This window comes from Aphidius gifuensis, linkage group LG5 (assembly GCF_014905175.1).
Source record: "Aphidius gifuensis isolate YNYX2018 linkage group LG5, ASM1490517v1, whole genome shotgun sequence".
In the NCBI taxonomy this organism is placed as follows: Eukaryota; Metazoa; Arthropoda; class Insecta; order Hymenoptera; family Braconidae; genus Aphidius; species Aphidius gifuensis.
This window is the reverse complement of record NC_057792.1, coordinates 7,689,749-7,709,832: the sequence shown is the minus strand read 5'-3', so window position 1 is coordinate 7,709,832 and position 20,084 is coordinate 7,689,749. Positions and strand designations below refer to the sequence as shown.

The following is a 20,084-nucleotide window of genomic DNA, read 5'->3' as shown; positions in this document are numbered from 1 at the left end:
TTTCTCCGCCATCAACCTCATGCCGGAATAATTTCTCCGCCATAAATTTCATGCCGGAGTAATTTTTCCGCCATCAACTTCATGCCGGAATAATTTCTCCGCCATCAACCTCATGCCGGAATAATTTCTCCGCCATCAATTTCATGCCGGAGTAATTTTTCCGCCATCAACTTCATGTCGGAATAATTTCTCCGCCATCAACCTCATGCCGGAATAATTTCTCCGCCATAAATTTCATGCCGGAGTAATTTTTCCGCCATCAACCTCATGCCGGAATAATTTCTCCGCCATAAATTTCATGCCGGAGTAATTTTTCCGCCATCAACTTCATGCCGGAATAATTTCTCCGCCATCAACCTCATGCCGGAATAATTTCTCCGGAAATGGGCCAAAAACGGAGAAATGCCGGAGTAATGCCGGAGTAATGCCGGAATAATGCCGGAGTAATGCCGGAGTAATATTTCCACCAGGGTAAGTATATTTTTTATTTTACGTCTTATTTTGCATTTTTAATATTGTTTTAGCACGATCGTCTCTAAATGACAAATGACAATAATGAGGACGATTAACTTCAAAATTTAGAAAGACAATCATGTTTATGTAATATCTGAATGATCATAAATGACAGTAGTCAATTTCTTTCCTGAAAATATAATTTTTTTTTTATTGTTTAAAAAAGAATATTTTTTTTCTTGTGACGCGCTTCTAAGTGCGCCCCCCTTTACACTGCGCCCTGGGCAGTTGCCCCTCTTGCCCACCCCTTGTTACGGCACTGATTCCAAACGAAGCTTTTTGACCTATTTGCAATGTCCTAAGGCTATTTTTAAAAAAGTTTACTTTTAACCCTTTATTTAACCCTTATTTTTTTAACTACAATTAAAACACTTTTCACTACAGTTAACTACAATTCAAGACGCGTCGAATCAGCCTACCTACGATTTTTTTAGACGAACGGCGGTTCTAGGTTCACGTCGGTCGCTTAACCCCATACCTAGCTTCAATAGATAAGGCTGTAGAAATGCTTGAAATTACATGACAGTTCAATCATTTGTTCAATCGGTCGGCCATATTTGTGTTATTTCGCTCCACAAACAGAATTTTTACAAAGCTATATAGTAAAAAATATTTAAGTCTATGCTAACTTTTATATGTCTACATGATAATTTTTATTATATATATAAGAATATTTATTAAAGTGTGCAGTATTTTTTATTCAACCATATAATAATTTTTATTCTTTTCACAAAACATGTATGTCTTTATTTTAATCAACTCATAACTCATTATCTAAGAGATTAATCAAAAAAAGTAATTCTTTATAAATTGTTTAGAATTGAATTTTCAATAATAAACTTCACTCAACCCCATGTCCATCTGCAATAGATAACGATGTATAGAGGCTTGAAGTAACCCAAAAATTTTTTGACATTTTACACATTTTACATAATTTTATTGTAGAATTCCATCTCTCGCGGCCAGTCCCAGAAATAAAACAAAAATTACAAAGCAGTATAGTAATTTCTATTCAACCGTGATTTTAATTTTTAGTTAATATTTCTCTCAGTGTACTTTTAACTAAACTTACTATTCAACACAACAAATAACAAAAAAAAAAAAACAATTGGAAAATTACTCTAGGCGACAAGGGTTGAAGATTTTCGTTCGAAACAGTAGCAGATCTCATGTTCTCTTGTTCTCTTTTCATCAACATTGAACTATAGAAAATTGTCAACGTAATATCTCATTCGGCGCTCTTTACATTGCGAATAAAAAGTATTTCTATATTTTTTTTTTTTTTTTTTTATCTATTTTAATATTTAGCTTCACTTCTATCACCGTCCACAACACATATGTATCGATACAAGAATCAAGTTGAATACTGATATCTTTAATTTGAAACTTTTTATTAGAGATCTTGAATAATTGTTTATTATTTTATTATCTGACTATATTTCACTGCATCTGGATTTTGACTGAGCTTTTTCCACAACTAAACCTCCAAGAAACCGTGTTTACGATTGACTATAGTCTGAAATAATAAACAAAAAAAAAAAAAAAAAAAAAGAATAATTTTTAAAATTATTTATAGAGAAAACTTTTTAGGTCGAAAAAATTTAATGTTATCTTTAATTTTTTTTCAATTTTTTATAGATTTAAAAATTACATTAAATTTCATCATTGCAAAATACGTAATTTGTTTCACTAATTTGATGAAACTTATTTTCGGTTGTTAGGTTTGGCGTTTGTGGTAAATGACCTACAAGTCATGTGCATTCAGACGTTAATGAAATTATTTACTAGAGAAAATAACTTGAAATGATAATTATATTTATGGTCATTGAATGAATTCAAAATTTCCTGTTTTTTATTGTTAATTGCAGAGCAATATAAATATGTCTTTTTAATAACATAGAAAAAAAAACAAATCATTTTAAGAAAAAAAAAAACTGCTCATTTTGGACCACCTATCCATTTCAGACCACTCTCTCATAATATATTATAGAAAAGAAATCAAAAACCAGATTTTTTGTTGTACACGTCAACCGTTGATTGAACACATTTTTTTAAATAAACATTGTTCAGAAGTGTGTGGAAATTTTTTCTTCATCACTTCAAGTGGACAAGGTAAATTTTTTGGACAATCTGGAAAGTTGACAATTCTTTCTTGATGAAGAACAAGTATACACGGTCCAGTTTTACACCTGAAATAATTCATAAAAAAATGTCACAAACAAATGCGAATTTTTAATTGAAAAAATTATTATAATAATATTTTACGTACTCGTACAAAACAAATGCAAGATTTGTAGCAAAAGCATCAATTAAAGTCATTCGCCAATTTCTACTTTTCGAGATAGAATATGAATCATGTAAAAGTGGTGACTGGTCTTTGGCAATATTCATAAGTGAGAGTATTTTTAGAAGAGTTCCTGAATGTGTAAAATATGCTGATGTTTTTGAATCAGAATTTTCATCTTTGAAAAAATCGAATACGTCAACAAGTGCTGTGCATGCTTGTTTATAATTCAGCTCATGTCCATAACCATCCTTGTAGTAATATTTTAAATCTCCTGCGAATTCCAAAATCTATGAAAGTAAATAAAAAATGAAATCAATGATATTATAAAGTATATAAGTGAAAAAATTAATCAACAATATTTTTTTAAGGAATATTTTGAATACCTCGAAATCTTGTGGTGTTAATAAATCACACCAAGGTGAAATATTTTTTTTCTTCCAGGCAATCTCGAATGCACACATGTAGTAAATTGATTGTACGGTCACTAGGTATGTCATGTATTAAAAAATAATTCAAGATCAAATTAAAAATAAAAAAAAATATTGATTAATGGGAAAAAAAAAAAAAATTATTACCCCAGCTGGCATCAATGTAAAGTCTCTGTGAAAGCTTTTCAATCATCGTCTTAACAATTTTTCTATTCTTGAATTCATTAAACTCTTTATATGCTAAACTTTCGTTATCAAGATGCTGTTTCCACTTATCACAACCTTTATAAAACTAGAAAAAAAAAAATTTGCAAAAGTTAGTTAAAAAATTCACTCATTTGTTTTTTTTTTTTTTTTACTAACTCTTAATATTGGATCTTTTTTTTCTGGTTTTGGATACCAAACTTCTTTACTTGCTTTCTTTCCAAAGAGTCCAATCGCAAAGTGTTTGAAACTCTCAAATGTTCTTTGTTTATCAGTAAATTTAAACTAAAAATAATAATAATAATATTAATTGAATTCAAAACATATTGAAATTAAATTTTATAAATTTAATATTTCAAAAGGAAAAAAAAACCTTGAATGTTTCATTGTTAAATTTTTCGGGCATTAGTTTTGGAAATCTTGACTGATATCTTTCTGCAAGACCAATTAACTCATCTTCACCTTCTTCAGCTAATCGCATTGCATCTTTATCAGTTAATTTAAATTTCCAGTTTTTTAAACGTGAAATTGTTGCCTTTGATAAATCACAATTATTTGCTTCACAATTAGCTACTATTTCATTTCGTACATCTGGTAAATCTTTCATCAACGTTAATACCTTTTTTCCTGGCAATCGCGTTCCATGACGAATTATCTTCCATATTTTTGTTGCTTGACAATCTGTTAATTAAACGGAATAGGATTTTTTCATTTTTTTAAATCACATATAAAAAATACCTTTTTTCAACTCTCCGGTAGAAATATGCATTATATGATAGCCGACTGATATATATATAGAGTGTTTCCCATTTTAATCTAACAATAATTTGAAAGGTTTTTTTTACGTAGGTGGGACGCTTCGCGTCACCTACGTATTGAATTTGTCTAAGAAAAAAAAAAAAAGTGTCGTAGCTCCTTAGCCAATAGACCTAGAGACTTCATATTATGATCAAAAGAAGCGTATTTTTAATACACTGAGAGAAATTTTAACTAAAAATTACAAACGTATAAGAAAAAATTACAAAGCGAATAGTAAAAACTGCGTTCCTCCGATTATTTGTAAGAATTATTCGTATATTGATAAATAATTTTTACAATAAAGTTATGTAAAAAATTTGGCCATTGACTATATACAACACTAAGCCATAAAAATTACATAATTTGTGATTCTAAATCAAGTGATTTTTGAAAATGAAAATTACTAAAATAAAGTTTAGAATACGTAGAACCTGGTGAAAATATTTTTCCGGATTTCTTCGGATTTCGCCGTAGTTGGCCCACTCCAAAAAAATACGGAATAAGCCGGAGCAATTCCGAAATTTGATAAAATGATCATTTTATTCGAAAGAAAATAAATAAATCAAAGATTTTTTTTGAAGATTATTTATGTTTTATTTAATGAATCTAATCAGTAATCACCGTAGCAGCCACACTGTAAAAATTTTTAGTTGAAATTAAGACAAAAATTTCTGCAAAATAGAAATTTTTGTCTAGGAAAAAAAAACGTTTGAAAGAAATAAAAAGCGGTTTGATTGAAGAAAAAAATATGTCTTCTTGAAAACAAAAAAAATTCTCGACTATATATTTTTTAGGTTCAATTCGAGTATTAGAAACCTCAAATACAGTAAAAATAAATTTATTTCAAACGACTAATATCCTTTATTTGAAATAATTGCAGGAATTGAATTAATTTTTTTTTTTCTTATTTAATAAATATGTTTGTCTTGAAAAGAAACAAAAGTGTCTAAATTTTAGGCAATGTCGTCTTGCTTTATATAACATACTTGGTTTTATTAAAAACAATATTGTCTAAATTTTAGACAATGTCGTCTTGCTTTATAACAGATTTAGTTTGTAGTATAACAAAATTGTCTAAATTTTAGACAATATTACGTCTTGCCTTATAACAGATTTTGTTTCCCTGAAAACGAAATTGTCTAAATTTTAGACAATATTACGTCTAGCTTTATAACAAATTTGATTTTTATTAAAACGAAATTGTCTAATATTTAGACACTATTGCGTCTTGCTTTGTCACATGTTTGGTTTCATTGTCAACAAAATTGTCTAAATTTTAGACAATGTCGTCTTGCTCCATAAATGATTTGGTTCTATTTAAAACAAAATTGTGTAAATTTTAGACACTTTTTGTCTTGATGTAAATACTTGTACGCCTTGATTTATGAATAAAGTCCCTCAATTTTATATACAATTTGTCTTCTTACATGCAATAATATTCTTGAATAAAAATAATAACATTCTTTTTTCATGGACACATATTGCCTCGAATCAATACTTAATTTTTTTTTTTTCAAGACTTTATTTTCTAAATTAAAAGCAATAATAGAATAACTCAAGACGTAAAAAGATATTTTAAAAGTTTAATAATTAAAAAAAAAAAAAAATTATTTTTTTTATTGTTAATTACTCTTTATCCTAATTGTTTATTTTTATCGTCAATGTTTATCCTAACTACCTATCCGAAAACCTAAATCTATTTGTTTGTTTTAACCGAGAACCGAACCTACTATCTTCTAATTTCTAAACGCATATCTTAGCCCGCGCGGCCATCGCAAGATTATAATTTCAATGTGATTTTTGTAAACTTAAAGTACACGTTGGCTAACATAGAATAAATTTGCAAAGTCTTGTAATAAAAAAAATATTTAATTATATTTTATTGAACAAATTTTGAATCCATAAATGTTAGGTGTCCCAATTTGAATTTATAAATTCGTTTAATCAAATATTATTTCCAGACTAAATTTTTTTTATTATTTAAAATTTAACTATAAATTATTTGTCATTGTTGAGTTAAATTATTTGTTAATGTCAAATTTGTTTCATTGTATATTTATGATATTACAGTAAAATTTGTTTAATTGAAAGAATTACCCATGTCTAAATATTTATAATTGAATTATAATAGGAGTTCTTTAGAATTTTCAAACTGAATTTTACAGGTGTCCCTATTATCAATCTCATATAGCTGATCACAGCAAAATACAATGTTATTTAAAAATCATAGGTACCACAACAAAAACTCAAATAACTACTAAACTTTCGCCATCTTGAACGTATGTCCGGTGAACTCAGACAATAAGTGACAACATTGTACTTTAAAATACGATTGTGTAAAAAGTACTATTTAGGTGGAAGACCTTCTTGGGCCTTATGAAGTAAGACGAATTATTTTTTATTTCGATAATTATAGTGACAATCGAAATAAGGTGAAGTTTAATTGAAAATAATATATTTTTCTTAATTACCTGGAAATGTCAGTTCATTATCATCATAATTTGCAATAAATCTGTATGGTGTCATTGTTGTTAATCGACATTTATAATCATCAGTATCTTTTGTACAATTGAAATCATTCAAATTTGCTTTGCCGATAACCATAGTTGTTGCAATAATTAATGTTATAAAATAGTAAACAAAATAAACACGTTTTGAAGCCATGATTTCTTGATATATTAATTTCTTTTTGCAATTAGAAACGCTAATTTAGAATATAGCGTTATATGTACTTATATTCACTATTTGGTCTTGATTCCACGATAATCTACGTACTCAAAAATGATTAAGTAGAGAGTTCTTAATTCAACACTAATAATTTAAAAGTGTTGTCTAATCTCAAATAAAAATGAATATACATTTGTAATTTGTATACATTGCCATGCTCTTTCATAGAAATATGGGCATATGAACCGTTGTCGATATTACTCGCAGCGTTGAGTAATTCAGTAATTTTTGAGCATTCATACATTTATGCGTATGTTACTGTATGAAACGTATAAAAGCTGATAATGCTCTCTTTTTTCGTAAATTAACCTGTCATTTCAGCCACCTGTAACTTATTAATGGTCACTCTTGTAACAATAGTTTTGTTCATGATAAACATAAATAAATAAAATTTCTGTATATAAATAAACAAAAGTCTACTTTCTTTCTCACGACACTGCCATATATTTCGGGTATTTTAACCTGCGTTGTGAATGCGTATTTTTTACCGGTTATTGGGTGCATTTCTTTAATAAAAATCCTCTATGTAATTCTCCAGACTTTGAACTAATTACGATAAGTTCTTGTACAATCTATGTGACAATAACAAACAAGAACGAACAATTACAATAAGTCAATTTTTTGTTTATTTCAGTATGATATAAACATTGAACAGTCATTCAGTTTATTCATCCAATAATTAGAAACCAAAGAAAAATAATGTCAAAAACTACAAGAAATAGCATTTTCCTATAAAATTTTGGTCGGTATTACAGGCGAAATTGCAGAGCGTAAAAAAAAATTTTATTAAAGGAATGCACCCATTGGCCGGATTTTTTACAGGTAAACAAAAAAATTTTTTTTCAACTACCAAAAAGAACAACAAAAATGACAAAATTCTCCATACAATTTATCAGATTTATAGCTCTTTGTCTATCAGTTTTCAGCCAAGTGTTTTGCTGTAGAAGCTCTAAAATAAATAATTGTATTTTTATGGCGAAATAATATAAGCAAACGTAGGCTATATTTATGTATACTTGTAATTTATTATAGCAAATATAACTAAAGAATTAATGAAGATTACTACACAATATATTAATTTTCATCCTTTCCTTAGCTGTTAGCCAAAAGCATTTGAATTTATGAAAATAAGATGCTTTGTCAGTGTGATAAAAAAAAATATGTCAAATTACCAACTGTGAATAAAGGTTCCATGTAAGTTGGCATGGTGAAGAAACCAAGCTGTGTAAATTACTATAATTAACACGGTATCTTACACGTGTAATTTACACGATAATTTACAAACCCATCACTGCTAGAGGTCCGAACTGCACCCGCACCCGTATTCACAGGGCATCACAATTTAGGGCTTTTTTCCTCCACTGGCGGCGCTTGTGAAGCTTTTGTATGTGAAATCTCAAGAAGACTAGAAATACAGGAGGACGAACTTGCCTAAAAAAACCGTATCGCTATGTGGTCGCCGTAAGAGGGAAGTGTAGTAGCCGGAACGTGCGACTTCATCGCTTTTTTACACGAATACAAACATACTCTGACAAACATCATGTGTATAATGCTCTATTTAGTGTTTGTCAGAGTATGTTTGTATTGTGCGTATTGTAAAAAAAAAAGCGATACAAGTCGCGCACGTTACCGGGGTACTACTAGCGCCCCTCAATTATGCGGCGACCACATAGCGATACGGTTTTCATATACAGGCGAGATAGGGAGTAAGTCCTCCTGTATTTCTAGTCTTCTTGTGAAATCTATATAAAAAAAATTTGACAAGCGCAATCAGTGGCAAAAAAAGCCCTAAATTGTATAAAATTTGCCCTGTGAATACGGGTGCCGATATTAGATTTCACATAGAAAATAGAGTGGGTATAATCAGAGTGGTGCCAATAGCGGGTTCAGGTCCGCCATATCCTGCTTTTTGTATGTAGTTGGTATAGCAGAGTGACGTCACTTCAGGGCAGCTTTTCGCCTTTGGCACCACTCTGCTTATACCCACTCTAATAGAAAAGCTCCACAAACGCCACCATCGGAAAAAAAACGCTCTAATGAGAACATCCTCTGAATACGGGTGCGGGAAAAATACGGAAAAAATTCCTATGATTGCGCAAAGTAGTTAAACAACATGGAGTTGAAATACAGAAAATATGGCTATTTATCGATTATGTATACCGAGTGTCCCATTTTAATTTATCAATGAATTTTTTTCGAAAAATAAAGCTTAAATTGTAAAATGTTTCAAGTAAAAGTTGTAGGGTTTGGAGGGGGACGAAGAAAAAAAAAAAAAAAAAATTCGAAAAATCCAAAATGGCGGAGTTTCCGGTATAAATATAGTTTTTTTAGATGGATACTGCATTTTTTTTTTGCACCAAAACGTTTTCTACATCAAAACTAACACTTTTTATTTGAAAAATTTTTCGATAAAATCACTTTTTTTTCGGCTTGATTTTCTCTGTTTATGGATTTTCCCGAAAAAATATGGTTTTAATTAAAAAATGTTATTTAGAAAAGTTGGAGCGCTCAAAAAAACAAAAAAAAATTTTAATTCAAAAATGGCAGAGTTTCCGGTATGAACATTTTTTTTTCGAGGTTAGGTATAATTTTTTTTTATTAAAAAATTGTTCACATCAAGGCTAACACTTTTTCTAAATAAAATTTTCCGGAAAAATCGATTTTTTTTTCAAAACTTTGTTTATGCTTCTAACTCCGCCATTTTGATTTTTTTTCGGAAGTTTTTTTTTTTTTCGTTTTCGTCTTTCTGGGCGCTACAACTTTTCTAAATATCATTTTTTAATTAAAGCCATATTTTTTCAGGAAAATCCATAAACAGATAAAATCGGCCCGAAAAAAAAGTGATTTTATCGAAAAATTTTTTAAATAAAAAGTGTTAGTTTTGATGTAGAAAACGTTTTGGTGCAAAAAAAAAATGCAGTATCCATTTAAAAAAACTATGTTTATACCGGAAACTCCGCCATTTTGGATTTTTCGAATTTTTTTTTTTTTTCTTTCTTCGTCCCCCTCCCAACCCTACAACTTTTACTTGAAACATTTTACAATTTAAGCTTTATTTTTCGAGAAAAATGCATTGATAAATTAAAATGGGACACCCGGTATATATACTTACTGTAATAACGATTATTTCTAAAATCTAATAATAACATTTGATAAAATTCGTCGAGTTTAAAAAAAAGTCAAAATGAAAATTTCAATATCTCGAATAGTTTTCGAGATGCGATAATTTATAAATTTCGATATCTTTTTTTTTTTTTTTTCAATTTTGATAACGGCATTCGATAAAACTCGTCAAGGAGAAAAAAAAATTCCTCACAAAAATTTCGATATCTTGAATAGTTTTCAAGTTATCGATATTTTTATGAACTTGTATATGATTTTTTTTTTTTCGAAAAAAAAGTCCAAATTTTTATTGAAAAAAAAAAAAAAAATTACAAATTCTTGTTTGTCATGTATTGTTAGCCAAATTTTTTACTTAGCCGCTAGATTTTTTACTGAGCCACTAGATTTTTTACCTAGCCGATAGGTTTTTTACTTAGCCGCTAGATTTTATACCTATATGTATGTGATTATATTCTCATATAGAAAAATATCGATAACTCGAAAAATATTTGAGCTATCAAAAAATTTTATTTGGACTTTTTTTTTTACTTGGCGAGTTTTATCGATTGCCATTATTAAATTAAGAAAAAAAAATCGATATACCGAAGTTTTAAAAATTATTATAACTCGAAAAATATTTGAGATATCGAAACTTGTGTTAGAACTTTTTTTTTCTCCTTGACGAGCTTTATTGATTGCCATTATTAATTTTGAGAATTAATCGTCATATTAATAAATATACGATATACATATAACTGATAAATAGCCATTTTCTCCATATTTCAACTCCATTTTTAACTACTTTGCGCATTCGTAAAAAATTTTTCCGTATTTTTCCAGTAATCGTGAGAAAATTTTTTATAAGAAATCAACAAAAAAACGCCCTGTCTCGGATATCGGAATCTTACGCTGCCAAATATCCCTAAATTTTCTAAATGCTCAGTTCAGCTCAGTTGACCGAATAACCTTGTCGCTAAAAAAACATGTTTGACATGTCGATGCATTGGCGGGGGGTAAAGAGCAATAGAGATAGCAATTGAGAAAACCAAACGAAAAAAAGGAGAAGGCACAACAATTTCTGAGGAAAAGATCAAGCTACAGAGAACCGAGAGGTGTTCTATTAAATATACACATGGAGTTTAATACACCTCCATGAATATACATCATTATAATCATTTTAGAGAATTCTTGCCAGGTGAATAGAAAGAAATAGAGGGGAAAAAAAGAGGGGGAGAGAGAGAAAGAGAGAGAAAAAAAAAAAAACCTGCATAAGATTCAGAAGAATCCAATTGGTTAGCAATTCTTGGGAATTCTTTTAGATTCTAGCTGATGAATCTATTTTTTTTTTTCTAATCATTTTAAGGTTGGTTTTAAATCTTTAGAAAAATCCGTACAATAATATCTTTTGCTAATAAATTTGTACTGCTAAATTTGCTGATTCACTCTTCTCTAATTTTTTTTTCTCCAAAATATCTAAAAGTATTGTAAAAATATTTGAGCAAAAAAAAAAAAAAAAAATTTAATCAGCAAAGTATAATTAAAAAAATAGGTATAAATAAAGGAGTGAGTAAGTGAGTGAGTGAGTGACTTGTCAGGATTTGCAGGATTCACGTGGAAATATTATACTACATCAGGATTATGAAGCGTATATCTAGAAGATTAAGATAGAATAGCAATGTGGATAATTACAAGCAAAGTCGTTATTGTCTCCACAATACAAAAATACAGACCCTACAAGAAAAAAAAATAAATAAATAAATAAATTTAGCCAATAATAATAACTTTATTACTTTCTTATTACTTTGAATTATTATAATTAATAATGGCTTCGACATTTGGTCCATCAACATCACCCATAACATCAGCCCAAGTTCTAATGAACAAGGGTAAACGTGGTGCAGCAGCTTATATACTTGCTGAATGTAGTAATAAAGCATCAAGACTTGATGGTACAGCAAATCAACAACATTTAAATGAATTACTTGATATATTATTGAATCCATCAAAACCAATTGATAATTGGGAAACTATTGATTGGTGTAAATGGCTTATGGCTGGTGGTCATACACCAGATGAATTTTCAAATACAGTTAGATTATATGACAACGCAACAACATGTGGTTTAGTATGGACACCAAACTTTGTTGCTTATCGTTGTCGTACATGTGGTATATCACCATGTATGGCATTATGCACTGATTGTTTTAAGCGTGGTAATCATTATCGTCATGATTTTAATATGTTTTTAAGTCAAGCTGGTGGTGCATGTGATTGTGGTGATACATCAGTTATGCAAGAAAGTGGTTTTTGTGATCGTCATGGACCAACCTCAGCATGTGATACATCACCAGCACCATCTGATTTAATGTGTGTTGCTGAAGCAATGATGCCAAGAATGATACTACGTTTAATACAACATTTACGTGAAAGTTGTAAAATGAAAAGTATTAATGATTATAAATTAGCAATACAAGATGCTGATCCATATTTAACAATGTTACTTGATTTAAATCATATGGGTGCATTAATGAGACATGTTATGACATCAGCATTAACAAATCCACAAAAATATAAAGGTTTAATGAATCCAGATAAAACAATAATAACAGCAACTACATCATCACCATCATCGTCATCATCATCATCATCATCATCATCGGTATCAACACCACCAATAATAAATAACGAATATGATAATTATTGTCATACAAGTCATGTTACTTATCGAGATGCTATAAAATCATTACCAAATCCAGAACCACCAGATGAATATAAAGATTGTCCATCATTACAAGAAGATTTAATACATTCAACTTTCTTAGAAGAACTTATGTTTTGGACAGTTGCTTATGAATTTCCTCAAAAACTTGTATGTTTGTTATTAAATATGTTACCAGATCCAGATTATAAAGAATCATTAACACGTGCATTTGTATTGCATTATAGTAGAATTGCAATGATGCTTGAAAAATCAAATGATCCAGATACATTGAGTAATCGTGTTGTACATGTATCTGTACAATTATTTTCAAATGAAGCACTTGCATTGAGAATGGTTGATGAACTTAAATTATTACATGTTATGGTTATTAGTTTAAAATATATGATGAGTAAAATATTAATTGAAAATACATTACATACTGCTAATAAAAATTTTCATTGTGTTGTTGATTGTGCACGACAAGTTATGAAAGAACATTGTTATTGGCCACTTGTATCTGATTTAAATAATGTATTAAGTCATAAACCAGTTGCATTAAAATTTTTATCTGATGATACATTATTAGAAATGTGGTTTGATTTTTTATCAATGTTTCAAGGTATGAATGTTAATCAACGTGAAATGGGTGCACATGTTGAATTTGAACCAACAACATATTATGCTGCATTTAGTGCTGAACTTGAAGCAAGTGCATATCCAATGTGGGCACTTGTATCACATTTACGTGGTCCAGAATTATCAGATGTTAGTAAAAAAGCATTAACATTTTGTTTAACAGCATTACAAGATTGGCTTGATGCTATTGGTTTTACATCACCTGATATTTGTGATATTGATCATGTATCATTTCATATACCATTACATCGTTATTTTTCAGTATTTATGTGTCAAGCTGTTAAACAACAAGGTACAACATTACAACAATTATTACCATCAAATGATATGTTACATTTATTAATGATGCATCCATTAAGAGTACAAGTTGCACTTCATGAAATATTAAATGGTCTTTGGGTTAGAAATGGTGTACAAATAAAAGGACAAGCAATGACATATATACAATGTAATTTTTGTAATTCAATGGTTGATGCTGATATTTATTTATTACAAATATGTGCAACTAAATTACAACCAGATATATTTATAAATACAATTATTGATAAATTTCATGTTAAAGAATGGCTTAGTTTAAGAACTACACGTTCAAATAGAAATTTATTAACTGGTGAACATGATGTAGCAATGATGGAAAGTTGTTTAACTTTTTTGGCAACATTAATTAATGTTAGAACAAATCTTGGATTAACTGATACTGAAATAAGTCATTTAGAAATGGTTACATTATTATGTATGGGTGATAAAACACATTCACAATTAATGGAATTAATGCCAGAAAGATGTGGTACAACACCAAATCGTGATTTTGAAAATGTATTATCGGAAGTTGCACAATTTCGTACGCCAAATTTAGAAGCAAGTGGTACAATGCAACAAGGTATGTATGGACCAAAACCAAAAGTATGGGAAGAACTTTATGATCCTCTACATGTATTATTAAGAGCAGTACATCGTAAAGATTATCAAATATCAATGGATCGTTTTACTGAATATGCTAAACAATCATCTAAACTTAAAACATTATGGCCACCATTTCGTTATCCATCACCAGTATCATCTGATTATGATGATCCAAGAATTGTATTGAGAACAAAAGTTTTTCATTCAATGATTTTTTCTGTATTGTATAATGCAGTTAATGATAATATACCTGAAAATATTGTGGCATTAGCAATTTATTTAATGGAAATGGCTGTTGTTACTGCTGATGATGATAAAATTAATGCTGATGATAAAATGAATAATCCATTGTGTCCTTATACAGGATCTGGTAATAGTAGTGATGATATTGCTTGTGGTTTAAAAGATTCAGATTTTACAAGATGGTATCAAGATGATCGAATTATTGAAAATCTTAAAGCAATAATACCAAAAAATCGATCAGATCTCAGTCCAGAAGGTAAATATCTAAAACAATAATTTATATATTTTAACTATTATTATATAATTATTTAAAATTATTTTTCTTTATTTTATTTGTATAGTTGCTGCAGATTGGGAAATTGAAAGTGATATGACAGAAAATTCATTAATGCTAAATGACGAATTTGATGTGGAAATTGGTGAACAAGAAGGTGTTTGGGATTTAGAATTACAGGAAGAACGTATAAATAATAATAATGATGATATAAATCGTACTGCACCTATGGAAACAACACCATTACCAGCATTATTACCATCAAATGATTTAACAAATGAATGGGGTTTGACAGTTAGAAATTCTCGTGACGATAATAATGATGACGATGACAATAATGGTAATGACGATGATGATAATGATGCACCAATGCAATCACGTCAACAACGTGCATTACCACCACCAGTTGATACATATTTATTGACAAATGAAGGTACAATAGTTGCACTAATTGATCAGCAACAGCAACAACAACAACAACAACAGCAACAAGGATTAGAAGGTGAACAACAACAACAACAGCAACAGCAACAGCAACATTCGCTTAGAAATTCATCAAATAATGAAGTTGATTTTTTACAAGTTATATTTCCACGTCTTGTTGCAAATACAAATCAAACCAATGTATCACAAAATCATCCACCATCAACATCATCACAAGCACCTGGTGCAAGTACAAATTCACGTGATATTGTAGCATCAATATCATCTCATCATCATAATTCACAAAAATTTTCATGTGAAAATAAACAAAAAACTGGTGAAAGTATTATATCACTACTTCTTAAACTTCATTCACAATTATCAGAAACACCAGATAGTTTTAATATTGATGAAATTTGTAATAATACAAATATTAGTACATCAGAAAATTCAACACGTAATATTAATAATTCTGAATTATCAGATAAACTTGAAGAATCAAGAATTGGTGATGGTCCATTTTTCATAAGTAAATTATTACGTAAAATAAGTAATTTAGATCCAAGTTTAAAACAAAATATAATTGATACAAAAAATCGTTTATGGCCAAAAACAAAAGAATGTGAAGTTGAACAAAGAGAACGTGATAATCAAGAACGTGAAGAGCGTAGAAAACGTGCTAAAGAAAGACAACAAAAATTAATAGCTGAGTTTGCAAATAGACAAAAAAAATTTAGAGAAAAAAATATGGAAACAGAAGAAGCTGGTGGTTCTGGTATGGATTGGGATCAAAGTGATACAACAACCCAAAATACAACATCATCATTATCATCATCATCATCATCATCATCATCATCAAAAACAACAACAACTACAACAACAACACAATTAACTAATAAAAAAAAATATGATTGTGTTATATGTAATCAAACAACACCAAGTACCGAAGATAAACCAATGGGTCTTGTTGTATTGGTACAATCAACAAGTGTTGTTGGTCATGAAAGACAATATACTGAACGTCTTAATTTACCAACATCTGATGATGAGCCAAAAATTTCACGTTCTGATACACGTGGTGCACATTGTGATTATCGAATGGATGAAATGAATCGTCATTTTGATACATCATCATGGTTATTAGCACTTAATATTGGTTGGGAAGGTGGTGTACATGTACAAACATGTGGACATCATATACATCTTGATTGTTTAAAAGCATATAGAAATTCATTACGTAGTCAACAACGTCTACCAAGTCTTGCTGTTGATCGTGGTGAATATTTATGTCCATTATGTAGACAGCTTGCAAATTCAGTATTACCAATGTCACCACAACTTGGTGAATGTTCATCAATTGTTAGATCACGTCATGCATCATCAGCAACAATACTCAGTGAATTAAATAATTTTTTAAAAGATATTCAACAAAATCCAAATACAACAAATCTTTCTTTAGCAATGGGTAAAGCAATGGAAGAAATGACAGCATCAACATATCTTAAATATAAACAAAAAAATTGTCAGCCTAGTCATCAAAGTTTATTTTTATTTGTAACATCTGTTGCAAGAACAAATTTTGAAGTGGAAATTGTACAACGTGGTGGTACATTATCATCAATTCCATTGACAACATCACCATCAACATCAACTTCAACATCATCAACAATAAATAATGTATCATTAACACCAAAACGTGATTGTATTGTTGCATTATTACATGTATTAGCAATGCATGCAAGAGTATTAACAAATTGGCCTATACATATAACATGGCAACAATTATGTGGTACACCACCTGATGATCATCCAGCAACATTTTTAGCATTAACACCACATGAACGTGAAGTACCATTATTATTACGTGATCCAACATCATTATTAATACAATTTTGTTTATTATTACCATTGCATATTGATCAAACATATTTTTCAACAGTTGTTAAAGTTATTTATAACTTATTATATTATCAAATACTTTTACAAGTATCATGTAGTTTAACAAAATCTGAAAGAGATACACTTGGTAATGATAATAATTATTATTCACAATATTCAAAAAATAATGATAAACAACAACAACAACAACAACAACAACAACAACAACAACAACAACGTAAAACTTCTGAATTAATAATGAAAAATATAATTGATCATTTTAATATGAATGAATTTTATAATGATGAAGTGACAAATCGTAATAATAAATCGATTGAACAACAAATACAATTACTTTGTCTTCCATTTTTACGTGTTGCTGCATTATTACGTCATCATCTTTATTCACAACCATTACCAGAAATACGTACAAAACAAACTGAATTTGTACGTTTAGTTTATTATTTAGAACTTATTACTGAAGGTATGGATTGGGATTGTTTTAATGCTGCTGTTGCATTAAATTGGCAAGATAATGATACATCAATAAATGTACCAAAATTATGGTGTGATCAATATTTAGCATTTTATAAACGTAGTCAAATTGCTGGTAAACGTTTAGTTATTGATCAACATATATCTTGGCAAGCACCAAAATTATTAAATTTGCCAAGAGAATATGAAAAATTATTTACTTACTATCATGAAAAACAATGTTGTAAATGTCATTCAGTGCCACCTGAAATAAGTATTTGTTTATTATGTGGTACAATTGTTTGTCTTAAACAAAATTGTTGTAAACAAGCAAATGTTGGTGAAGCTGTACAACATTCAATTGATTGTGGTGGTGGTACTGGTATTTATCTTGTTGTTACAAGCACTTATATCATTGTGATACGAGGTCGACGAGCTTGTTTATGGGGCTCTTTATATCTCGATGATTTTGAAGAAGAGGACAAAGATCTTAAGTAATATAAAATTATGTGGTTAAATAATTATAAATATTTGTATTTTTACTTAAATAAAATTTTTGTATTTTTAATTTTCAGACGTGGTAAACCATTGTATCTGAGCAAAGAGAGATATCAACTGCTTGAACAACAATGGCTAGCTCATCGTTTTGATCATACAAAAAAAACCTGGGTATGGCATCGTGATGCGCTGTGACGCTTGATATCGACAGTCTCATTTGCCGATGCAGCATCTTTTGATCTCAATTTTCTTGATTAATAATTGTTTTATTTTTTTTTTTTGTCCTCTATTTATCCAATTTTTTTTTATTATTTCTCTTTGTCCAAAAAAAAAAAAAAAAGCCATTTTTTACACAACGTTTTGCACTCCTTCATCCTCTTTAATTATTGTTATCAATAATAAACTTGATTTATTTCTAGAATTGAGATAAAAAAAAAAAAAACAAATCAGCTATTATACACTACAAATATTTACCACAACATTTAAAAACAAAGAAAAAAAAAATAAACTGGAATAAAATATTAATACAGGAAGAAAGAAAAAAATGTTAAAAAATAAAAAAATAAAAAATCAATTAAAAATATTACTTAAATTTCTCCAGTTGAAACTAATTTGTAACGACTGGCCGTGATATTAAAAGGGCGATGGATTAAATCATGTATTCTTAGAGATTAAGCAACTTTTTTTTTTTAATAACATATATTTGTAGCTATGTTGTCATTTTTTCCCAGTGACTAATTATTTTTAAAGAAAAAGAAAATCATGTAAACATTAAATATTAAATGACGAAATTAATTTTGAAAGAATTCAAATAGATAAAGAAAAAAAAAAAAAGTAGAATTTTACACATGGCAATAATCTGTTAATCATTGTTGGAAATTTTTTTTTTTTATTGAACTTTTTAACTTATATACATGTTATTGTTGTTAACGATATTTTTTTTTTTTTTTTTAAACTATTTTTTTTTTCTTGTGTTTATCTAATTTTTCTATAATTTATATAGAGTCTCTGTAAACATATATGAAATAATTCAAGTCTTATAAAAAAAAAAAAAAAAAAAAAATGAAATAAATTTTTTTTTTTTTCTAATTGTGATTAAACTAAAATAATCAAGTATGACAAATGAAAATTTAATTGATCTGTAAACGAATTGTATATAGATAGATAAGCTAATAATATTTTTATTTTTTTTTTTTTTTTTTTTTTTTTGTTTCTCGTTTTTTGCTTGACACGGGGGATTCATTAATATTAATAAAAAAAATGCAAGTTTAAAACAAGAAAAAATTAATTAATAATAATGTGTTTCTTTTTTTTTTTTGTTTTTTTCTATCCCAGTAATTTACTAATTTTAGTTTAATGTTTTTGTTACTATTGAAGACTGGTATATAAATAATGTTGATGATTTTTTTTTTATTATCATTGAATACAAAATAGAAATAAATTATTTGATGTTATTGAAATTTATTTTGAAGCATTGATTATTAATAATATTTTGTAAGACAAAAAAAAGATTCATCACACTTTTTATGGAATGAGTATCAATTAAGGAAAAACTAATTGTGATAATGATAAAACAAGCTGCAAATTTAATTCAAACAACAATTAATTATGATAGTTTATTAGAAAATAAAAATATTCTCAATGTCTTATATTAATTATAAATGGTGCGTTTGTGTTTTCATGAATTAAATTAATAAAAATTTTGTTTGGTTTTTTGTTTTTATTTTTTAATATATATTTGTTTTTTTTTTTTTTTTTAGTTTTAATGTTTATTTCAATGGAACTTTAATTCAGCACATGTTGAAAACAAAAAAAAAAAAAACCTTTAGTTATTATTAGTTTATTAAACGCTACAAGGGCTTCATTTCTTAATCAAGATACAACTGTATCTAGTTACAAAGTAATTATAATGATGATAATATTAATAATATAAAATGGACTGACTATCGAAAAACTGGGAAATTACAATTGACAAAGGAATGTGAGAAAACATTT

General features: G+C 28.5%; 2 protein-coding genes across 2 annotated transcripts; one reads left to right on the top strand and one right to left on the bottom strand.

Moving 5' to 3' along the window:
• Nucleotides 1-1,205: 1,205 nt before the first annotated feature.
• Nucleotides 1,206-7,275, bottom strand: LOC122857472 (multiple inositol polyphosphate phosphatase 1-like). The gene is made up of 7 exons (XM_044159654.1): nucleotides 6,702-7,275; nucleotides 3,806-4,113; nucleotides 3,592-3,717; nucleotides 3,376-3,520; nucleotides 3,184-3,284; nucleotides 2,783-3,087; nucleotides 1,206-2,702 (listed from the first exon to the last, which is right to left on the bottom strand). The coding sequence occupies exons 1-7, from the start codon at nucleotides 6,892-6,894 to the stop codon at nucleotides 2,540-2,542; spliced, it is 1,341 nt and encodes a 446-aa protein (XP_044015589.1). The 5' UTR covers nucleotides 6,895-7,275; the 3' UTR covers nucleotides 1,206-2,539.
• Nucleotides 7,276-11,026: 3,751 nt separating this feature from the next.
• On the top strand, nucleotides 11,027-18,948 carry LOC122857471 (E3 ubiquitin-protein ligase Ubr3). The gene is made up of 3 exons (XM_044159653.1): nucleotides 11,027-14,798; nucleotides 14,884-18,085; nucleotides 18,167-18,948. The coding sequence occupies exons 1-3, from the start codon at nucleotides 11,882-11,884 to the stop codon at nucleotides 18,282-18,284; spliced, it is 6,237 nt and encodes a 2,078-aa protein (XP_044015588.1). The 5' UTR covers nucleotides 11,027-11,881; the 3' UTR covers nucleotides 18,285-18,948.
• Nucleotides 18,949-20,084: the final 1,136 nt, after the last annotated feature.